This window comes from Montipora capricornis, chromosome 11 (assembly GCF_036669925.1).
Source record: "Montipora capricornis isolate CH-2021 chromosome 11, ASM3666992v2, whole genome shotgun sequence".
Taxonomy (NCBI): domain Eukaryota; kingdom Metazoa; phylum Cnidaria; class Anthozoa; order Scleractinia; family Acroporidae; genus Montipora; species Montipora capricornis.
This window is the reverse complement of record NC_090893.1, coordinates 22,582,118-22,591,762: the sequence shown is the minus strand read 5'-3', so window position 1 is coordinate 22,591,762 and position 9,645 is coordinate 22,582,118. Positions and strand designations below refer to the sequence as shown.

General features: G+C 39.9%; 1 protein-coding gene across 1 annotated transcript; it reads right to left on the bottom strand.

The window, feature by feature from the left end:
• Nucleotides 1-3,437: 3,437 nt before the first annotated feature.
• Nucleotides 3,438-7,339, bottom strand: LOC138023204 (E3 ubiquitin-protein ligase TRIM71-like). Its single transcript, XM_068870232.1, has one exon. The coding sequence runs from the start codon at nt 7,337-7,339 to the stop codon at nt 5,162-5,164; it is 2,178 nt and encodes a 725-aa protein (XP_068726333.1). The 3' UTR covers nt 3,438-5,161.
• Between the last annotated feature and the right edge of the window lie 2,306 nt (nt 7,340-9,645).

Below are 9,645 nucleotides of genomic sequence, written 5' to 3'. Positions count from 1 at the left end.
TTTCTATCACTGCGCATGTTCGTACTCTCTGTTGTGATTTTGGGTGATTTTGCGGAATAAACATGGATTTCGAGAGTATTCTTGTAGAGATTCTTTTGGGTAGAGGACAAGGAAACCTTAAACTTAAGCGGAAACAGAAAGAAGGGCTACAGGCGATTGTTTTTGAACGGTCGAGATTGTTTAATTGTCGGAGCAACTGCAGAATCACTGAAACGAGCGCTTAGGCTTAATCAATAAACGAGTGCTATTTTCTTCACACGATCTCGTGCAAAGTTTAGTTAGCCAAACCGTAAATTGAAAGCTAAAATGATAAAGAGGGTTTAGGCCTAATCACTTTTAGTACCCAATGAAAAATGGTGTACTGTCGAACTTTACCAGATTTCACATTTCCAGTGACAGAGTGAGATCTGGGTAAGAGATTAGACTCTGTTGACCAACAAAACAGCATCATCGAAACTCTCAAAATTTGACGTGTAAGGATTTTCATTTTATGCAGCGTCTTTTTACATAAACAATGTTTAAAAAGACTCCGAGTTTTGTTTTTGCTTTTTAGTAACTAAATATTCGAGTTGTCGTGGGTCACGCTGAAGCTTATGTCACAACCTTCTTTCTATTTTACGTGAAACGTGAAACGAAAGCCGACGTTTCCTGTCTCAGGTAAACGTCATGCTAAATCTCTCTATTGTTCTTGCCACTCAAACATAAAATTCATATCTTACGTGAAACGTGAAACGTGAAACGGCAAGCCAACGTTTCCCGTTTAACGTAAACGTGATGCTAAATAAAGAATAAATGCTATACCGAGTAATTGCATTGTGTCGACTAAACTTGATAGACAACAAATGCAAGGAAACGATGTTATGTGCTTGCAATATTACAAGCACATAACATCGTTTCCTTGCATTTGTTGTCTATCAAGTTTAGTCGACACAATGCAATTACTCGGTATAGCATTTATTCTTTATTTACTAAAGCTATCAGCAGGTGATGGATTGTGATGCTAAATCTCTCTATTGTTCTTGCCACTCGAACATAAAATGCATATCTTCTCGCCACCGTGTAATATATCCTCTATTTATGCTTGCACTTGTGCTTGTGCGCGTCGCTAATAGAAACCCCGAAGGACGACAACGACGGCTATGAGAACGTCACATAACAATGGGTTTAATTAGAAAAAACACAATGGTATCAGACGGTCATGGGTTCCAGTCCCTTTCAAGCCTGGATTTTTTCAGGTTTTTTTCGCAGCTGGTCAAGATGCTTCACAAATTGCGATGATCAATTTCACTTAGATTGACGTTATGATATCCGCAGTTCGTTGTTATACTCACCATCACACGAATTAATTAAAAACGTTAATGCATCCGAACGATTTGCTTGTGCTTATATTACTTAATAAAGTTGAGACAGTTCCCCTGAACTTGCGCGACGAAAATTCTAAAGAAACTCCATCACTGTTAAAATCTCACTACACTTCATCTCGAGATCGCCGGTGAATACCTCGGGGCTTTAATCGCCCAGAGAGCGAATTGACCGGATAGCAAATACCGAATAAACAAGTTTTCTTTAGCCCTTGGGTAAGAGAATGCAGCTTCACTATCCAGCTGAGCTACAACCGGTAGCCTTGAGGTAATTCTTGCGGCTGGATTTGCTTACGACGCATGCGTAAAAACGAACACCAAACTCCGCAGCGTTTCAAATCATTTTTGGTAGCACAAAAAACACTGTATATTGGCAACAAGCTAAGTCAACGCGTCTTCAAATGCTCGTGGTGCTGCAGTAAAAACCAACCTTTGACGACGGCGATGCCAGTGAACACGAGGTTAATTAATGAGTTTAAAGAAATCATGCATCACGTTCAGCGTGCACTAAATTTAGCACATTTCAATTCCATGCTCTGCGAAAGTACAACGTGAAACTACTAAGCTTAAGTTTTGACACATTACATGAACGTACAACAGTCCTTCTCTTCTTTTCTACTATTTCTTCAATGGTGTTCCTATGAACTAAGTTACAGGTTTCTTCTTCAACATCCTGAAAGTACCGTAGGCATAAACGTTTTTGTATGTACCGTATCCCGCTTTCCCTAGATCGAAACTGCCCAAGGGTTATTTCCATGAATACATAAAAAAGAACAAAAGAACTTCCCAAGTAACCGCAGCCCTAAGGGTAACATGAAACCTGAGCTGAACCAAACCCAAGCCATCTACCCTACGGAAGGCCATAAACCCAAGGTGTGTGTAACCACGCTATTCTATCTTTTTGCTCTGAAAGTATGGATATAGTTTTAGGATAATTCGCCCACAGTTTACCACGTGAACTAGTCCTGTTCCGGGACTCCCTCTTACCCCGCCCTGAAAATGGGCCTAGAACCCAGGCGGGAAAAGAGAGAGACTCTCACTTTTCCCGCCTGGGTTCCAGGCCCATTTTCAGGGTGGGGTAAGAGGGAGTCCCGGAACAGGACTACACGTAAACGAGATGGAATAATTGCGAAAGAGCTAATTGGGATTGTGTAAAATTTAAATCTTTTGTTTTAAGGAGACGTTTTCGTCGACGTTTCCGTCGAAGATCTCCTGTGTCTAAAATGTGATAAGTTTGAGTTTGGCAGCCGTTAACATAAGCAACCTTTTGCGTGCGATAGTTTGACTGAACGTATTTGAAGCATACTTTATCAGATCAGGGTTAATTTATTAGAAAAAGTCTTTGATATCCAGTCTTGCTGCAATTCTAGGAAAATTTGCAAAAACATCCCTCAAACTTCGAAGAATTGAAGACAAAACTTGTCATGTTTGCAACCAGTTAGAGCATGTTTTCCCCGTGACGTATCCACGCTTAGGTGAAAACAACGGTATCAAAAGAAACGTGACGTCAATGTTTGTAAACAAGAAATATCGCTATAGCTTCTTTTTTTCAGTAGTGTACCAGCTCTCGTAAGCTGTTATTGTTTGGTATTGTAAGCAGCTTCTATTGTTTTTAAGTCTAAGTCATTGTTTTAATTGTTTGTCTTTTGTTTTTGGCTAGGGTGGTGAGCCAATCACATTATACGTTACGAGAGCTGCTAAATCACCTCTTTTTTCTCTGAGAGCCTGACGTCATCCTGGCGTTGGCTCGTTCCCAGTCGTCTCCCGTTACGCCGTGCTCACGCCGGCGGGCACGTGAGCAGGGTTTTCGTTTGAGGCCGGACGTTTCGTCCGGTCGTTTCCCATTCCATGTCCGGAACTTTGATGCCAATATTTCAGGGGTTTGTTTTATTTTTTATTATTGTAATTTTTTTACTTGCTTTTTAAAGAGAATTTGAGTTAACTCCAGCCTTGCCTGGGAAACAGATTATTGGGTTCCAGAAACACTGGAAACAGCGTTTCTGAGTGTTCTATTTTTAAAATTTCCCGGGGGAGGATGCCCCCTAGTAGCTTTCGCCTTCAGAGATCGCAAGGCACCTTGCCACGCCAAAAACTTTCACTCCCGGTGCTTTCAGAAATATGTCCGCTACTTTACAATACTGTCGAAAACCCTGAGACATGTGTGTCAGATTTCAAGTCACGCTGCCTGGTTCGCTTGAGGGAAACAAAAATGGATACTTGCAACTTGATTCGCTGGTATGAACCAAACAAGCAGCTCTTTTCCTTCCGGGGCCCAACAATTTTAACATTAATCTACTTATTTTGAAAACCCTGTCTCTTCACATGTTCCAAATTTTCTTTTGATCTTACGTTAAGGTTAAAACTGCATGTATGTTAAAAGACTTGTAGAACTGAACGTAGGCGAAACGTTCTAAGATCTTTCAAAACCTTATTTCAATCGCCATATTCATGCAAAAATTTCTAGTCACCCCGATTTTCATCGTTCACATCTCTTCTTGTTCGTGCGTTGTTTTATGTTCTACAGTTTTTACAGGTTCTGGAAAATACCTATAATTTGTGTCAGTATTAAACCTTTCACAGATATCTGGAAATCTTGAGCACAGTTTCAGGTGCTTATCATCTTCTTTTTCGTTAATAGACTATTTTCCCTATCGCATAACGTAATAAGCTTAGAGCCTGGTTGTCACTAGCTTATGCTAGTAAAAAGGAACGTCGACATAAGCATCAAATTCAACCACGGCATCCGCCATTTTGTTTAAATACTCAGACGCGGGGAATTGGCCAGACGTAGCAAATTTTCTTGTGCTTATGCTGTATTTCGTTTTCACACGACGCAAGCGCGCAAAGCACAAGGAAAAGGAAAATTTTGATCCTTGTGTTTGTGCTTATGCTTGTCTCAACCTCGTTTTCACGGTGAAATAAGCGCTCTTATGCTTGCGCTTCCGTCCCTAGTGACAAACAGGCTTAAGTCTTGTACAGCGTTGGATAAGAGAAGATCGTGATCAGTCAAAATTGATTAAATAGTATTTATGAAATTCTAGTAGACTTCTGAAAGACTGATAAGCCATGTTAAAATGAAAGCACTTTCTACGTCAATTCAAATTTTTCCTTTTAATCTAATCTTAACTGAAAAGTGCTTCTCCTTAATTGGAGAAAGTTGTAACCAGCTTAACACATTACTGCACAACCTTGTTCCCAGGACATTTCCCTCACTTGGAGGGGGATGCGCCCTCGGAACGAGGTTGATTACTGCCTACAATAGCTACCTTTAAAACACTGACATCAAATTGTAAGCAAACACTTAATTCACAGAAAAGATAACTAAATACCCCCAAAATTATCCATTTGAAACTAATTTTTTTTATTTTCAGTGGATTTTTTCCCCGTTTTTCTCTTGCTTTCCTACAGGGTAGTTGCAGATTCTAGTACATAGCTCTTTTCATTAGAAAGGTATTTGGGAATCTTGGCTTTCTTTACAATTTGTTTCATTAACATACGAGTTTGCACAGATGGTATCAATCATGCTATTTAAAAATTGACTTCAAATGCTTTAGTTAAAGCTCCAATTTTAAGCCTTTCAGTTTTCATAACAAGCCAGTTATTAGCCATCAAAAAATGATAAATTCTTGGGTAACAAAGGCGCTACTGATCCCATATATTCTTTGTAAAATTTCGAATTTTCAAAGCAACACTTCTCAGACCTTATTAGATCTTATGCAAAGCACTTTCAATATTCATTACTTTATTCTCGGCTGTCTGATTAGAAAACGTTAGCCTTATGCTAATAAAGCAAAAATATATCACATCCCATGGAAAACGGAAATGCGGCTGTTGACTATGTCGGCTACTATGAGACTGCTACCACTGTTTATAGCAACGTAACGAGGAAAGCCATTTTTGAAACACTGTCCATCAATTTTACTCAAAAACTTGCCGGTCAGGGTGAAGAGTTGCAGTCTATGGTTACCTGAATCACACACAATGAGTCGGTTGTACTTGTCAATAACGAGTCCACGAGGACCATTAAACTGGCCATCATTGGACCCCTTACAGCCAATGTCATGTAAATACACACCTGTTTTGTCAAATATCTTGACACAATCATAAACGCAATAAGAAACAAAGAATTTGTCTTGGTAATAAATAGCGTAGAATGGGGATTTATCACAATCTGGAGCACTAAAGGATTGGAGCAAGTCATTCCCGTCAGGGGAGAGGACCTTGATTTTGTTGTCCAACCAGTTAGTTATGATTATACGACCATCACTCGCAACGGAAAGACGAAGTGGTTTATCAAGATGTTTATCATTGATGTGTTTGATGAAGTGACCCTCCTCACTGAACACACGAAGCTCATTGCCGCTTCCCGGAACTAAAGTCAGCAGGTCGCCAGAGTCTGTAGATGCCAAAGACCAAGGTGCATCATCAAGTTTTATCTCCCTTCGAAACTTTCCTTCAGAGCTCAACAGGTGAATTCTTTTATTCCGCCCTTCTGCAACAGCAATCGTTCCAGTTTTATCACTCACATCAATACCATTAATGCCATCAAATTCTCCTCGTCCCTTCCCTTGTGAACCAAACTGAAACGCAAATTGATATTGATGCTGATGAACCTGCACAATCCAAGGACTACCAGTCATCGGCTGTCCATTCACAAGGATCGCTAATCTGTGTTGTCCGGCAGCTTGTGGTGTATATGTCACTGTGTATTTGCCGTCTTTGGTGTCTTTAATGTCTGTTTTTAGTTGATCACCTTCTGGAGTCAATATGTCGACTTTGATTTTATCATCTTGTTGATAACATTGAAATCCTTCTGAATCCTTTGTAACGATAACGAAATATGTCTCCTTCCTTTTTTCTACTTCCTTGCTGTCTTGACCTTTAGCTAAGCACTTTGAAGGATCAGTCTTGGAGACAACAACTCGATCCTTAAGATCCAATTTCTTTTCCACCAAGTAATGTATATGTGGCGACCTGTAAAGATCGGGTTTTCTTACATTTAAGAGTTCATTACAACGTCCGAGGATGGCGTGATTTGCTTGTAGAATTTCGACGCTGAAGTTTCTTTCTAAGATACTCTGACACCGTTCCAAGCAGCTTTTCAGCTGGGTGGCAATCAGCTCGAAGTGTTCCAGTCGCGTTGCGTAACGTTTTTGTTTCGCTTTATAAATTTCACGAAACTTGTCCTTCATTTTCCTCTCGTGTTCTCGCAAATCACGAATCAACTTTTCCACAGTGTCTGTCATTTTCTTTTCCTCGTTCAAAATTTCAATTTTGTGTTTGTTTCTTAGATCAGTTTGTTTCTTAATTTCACTCTCATATCTGACAATTTCCGCTTTCACTTTGGCCACAGCGTCGACCATTTGCATCTTTTGTTCTTGTGCAGCTTTCTGAGTGTCTGTCATGGTGTGTTGATTATGACTCACTACAGTACATTTGTGGCAAATCAGAACTTTACAGTCTTCGCAGTAAAATTCGAGGGGTTGATCTTCATGATATTGCTGTGAACACATCACGGGTCTTTGGATCAAATCTTGCACATCTTGCGCTTGCAGTTTGTCGATCAAAACATTGCGATGACCCCTTGAGGCCTTCAAGCGTTGGTGAGCTTTAAAACAAAATACGCACAGAAAACTCTGGCACACGAAACAGTAGCATGTTGCCGTGTTGTTCTCGTCACAACTGTTGCATCTTTGAGACTGTGCGCTGCCATCTTCTAGAGCCAGAACATCCACCAATCGGTTGAGATGAAACGATGACGGCAAATTCTCGAAGGTGTCTGTTTCGGGAATTTGGAATGAAGTCTGGCAAACCGGACATTTGAATGTCGCTTTTAGCTGTCTCCTTGCGTGTCTGTCGAGACACTTTAGGCAGAATGAGTGAAGACATGGTAATGTCTTGGGATTTTTAACAGTCTCTTTGCACAATGGGCATTCCGCCTCCTTTTTAAGATTCTTGAAAAGCTGTTGAACATCCATGATGAAGCCAAGCAATGCAAGATGAGGGCGTGAAATAGTGACGTCACTGAAATCCCGGGACTCTGTGCGGTCGAGTGGATAACCCCCGCTAGTTTCCGCTTGAGTCTCACGGGGTCTTTCTTATGACATTCTAATACACTTTATCACTAACTAACACCCATTTTAAAACCCGAAATTTTAATTACTGGGGTGCCAGTATGGAACTCAATAATGGAAAGTCAATTGGATACCGTGATCGAAGTGAACTGTGGTTCTAATATTGTACAATTGTGGTGTTTTGTACAACACTGAAATCAAATGGAAAATTCTCTAGTAACTTATGGGTTTAACAAAGACAGAGACTTGGATCTGTGATCTGAAAAGCCCTGTAAAGCCCAATAAATGTATGTATGTAAATGTATGTATGTGTCGGTGATGTTTGACTTATTTGTTTGTACAGTTCAATTCTGCACAGTCTTCTGGTAACAATTGGAAATTTCACAACTTCTTGTTGGTCAAAAATTATTTGAAAGAAAGCTTGTTGCCCATTTTTTGCTTGATAATTCAAGTAAAGGGTTTTTCTGAACACTTGGGGGAAATTTATTTAGGTGCGTTTTTGACACGGATTGTAATTTGAGTTTCTTGTCTTCACACTCGTAATGAAATAGGAAGGGTTTTAATAAATTATGTTGTTACTGGGTTGCCTATGGCAAACCCAGTCGAGGTCTGCGTTTTGTTTGTTTGTTTTCTTTTTTTTTTCTTTTTTTTAATTTTTTTTTCCGTGTCGGTAAAAGTCTTGCCTGTCACTCCCCTGCTAAGTGGTGTCTTTGTGCATAGAGCCTTCTGCGCGTATTGCTGCGCGTATTTTCTTAGGATCGAGAGGGTAGTGGAACTGCGTAGTTTTCTCGGGTGGACACAGTACAATCATTAACTTAGCCTGCAATGGCGTCGAAAGTCATGTAACGCGAATGGCGTTTTGGTGGATCCTTAAACAAAATATACCCTTATGGAGCTCAATAATGGAAAGTCAGTTTGATAAACTAGGCAGGAATCTCAAAAGCGACGAGTACTGGACTTCGACAACAATCTATCGCCCGTCGAGACGAAATCAAAGTGAGCTGTATTTACCCGAAGTACATGGTAATTTGACACGATTGAGTTTCTTGTCTTCACGCACGCAATGAAATAGGAAGAGGTTTTCGCCTCTAAGAGCAAATATGTTGTTTGTTTCAATACATTTTTCGCTGGAAAAGGATTCTGTGGTATTTTCTGCCTTTGTGAATTATAATATCATGTTGTGTATTGAATTTTCGAGCTTAAGGTTGAAATGTAGCTAAATGTGATATGGGAGAAGTTTTTTAGTATTGCTCTGTAATTTGGAAGGGTTCACAGGCCTGTTGGAAGCGTGCTTGAGTTTCAACAAAATGAGCCCCAAAATCAGTGAAGAATTGTGACGCAGTTGAATAATAAAGTAGCTGCTATTTCCAAAATGATGGAATTACGTGGTGATAAATAACGTCGTACGCGTCTTGGAGAGTAAATTTTGACTTTGCATAAACAAGACTTGGGCGATTGTGATCTTTGTTTTGTTTTCGCTCATTTCATTGTCAAACTTTATAACACTTGACGGAAAAAGAAACTTACAAAAACCCGGTATCTTGCCATCATTTGACACAGATACTTCACTCTTTGGCGAGTAAACATGCCGCGGTAACTTCATCACGGCGCCCGCTGAATTCCGGCGATGTCACTTTCGATTTTGCGATTTATTTGTGCAGCCAAAACGTACAATAACAAAATTGAACGTTGCAAAAATCCCCCAAAATGTTTGTTGCTGATCGTACCTTTTTATATTCTATATTCACGGTTCAAAATTAATGTTGTTTTCATGTCGTAAATATGTTATTCTCGAGCGATCGTCCTGGAAACTTCCTTCTGCTCTTTCTAAAAACTGTGTATCAATATTTATTTACTTTTGCATCAATATTTGTTTTTGCATAAAGCAAGCGAACAAAATCTGTACCTTGCTGAGTTCGCAATTGTTAGCGTTGATAGTATTTTCGGTCCGATGCTTCTGTTTTATGAGGGGTATATTATTTTGGTCTCCCATCCAAACACTAATCCCGCCCAACAGGGCTTAACTTCAGTGAACTTCGGTGTTACAAAGCTGTCAGATGCTCAGAGGGCACGCTTAAACTTGTGGTCAAAAGAAGTTTATCAACATGTCAGCCCAGAAGCCAGTGTTTCTCACTTCCCATTTATTTTCTTCAATCTTTCTGGGTTCAGTACTTTGCTAGTAACCCCATGTCTTCTCAGACTATTTACCC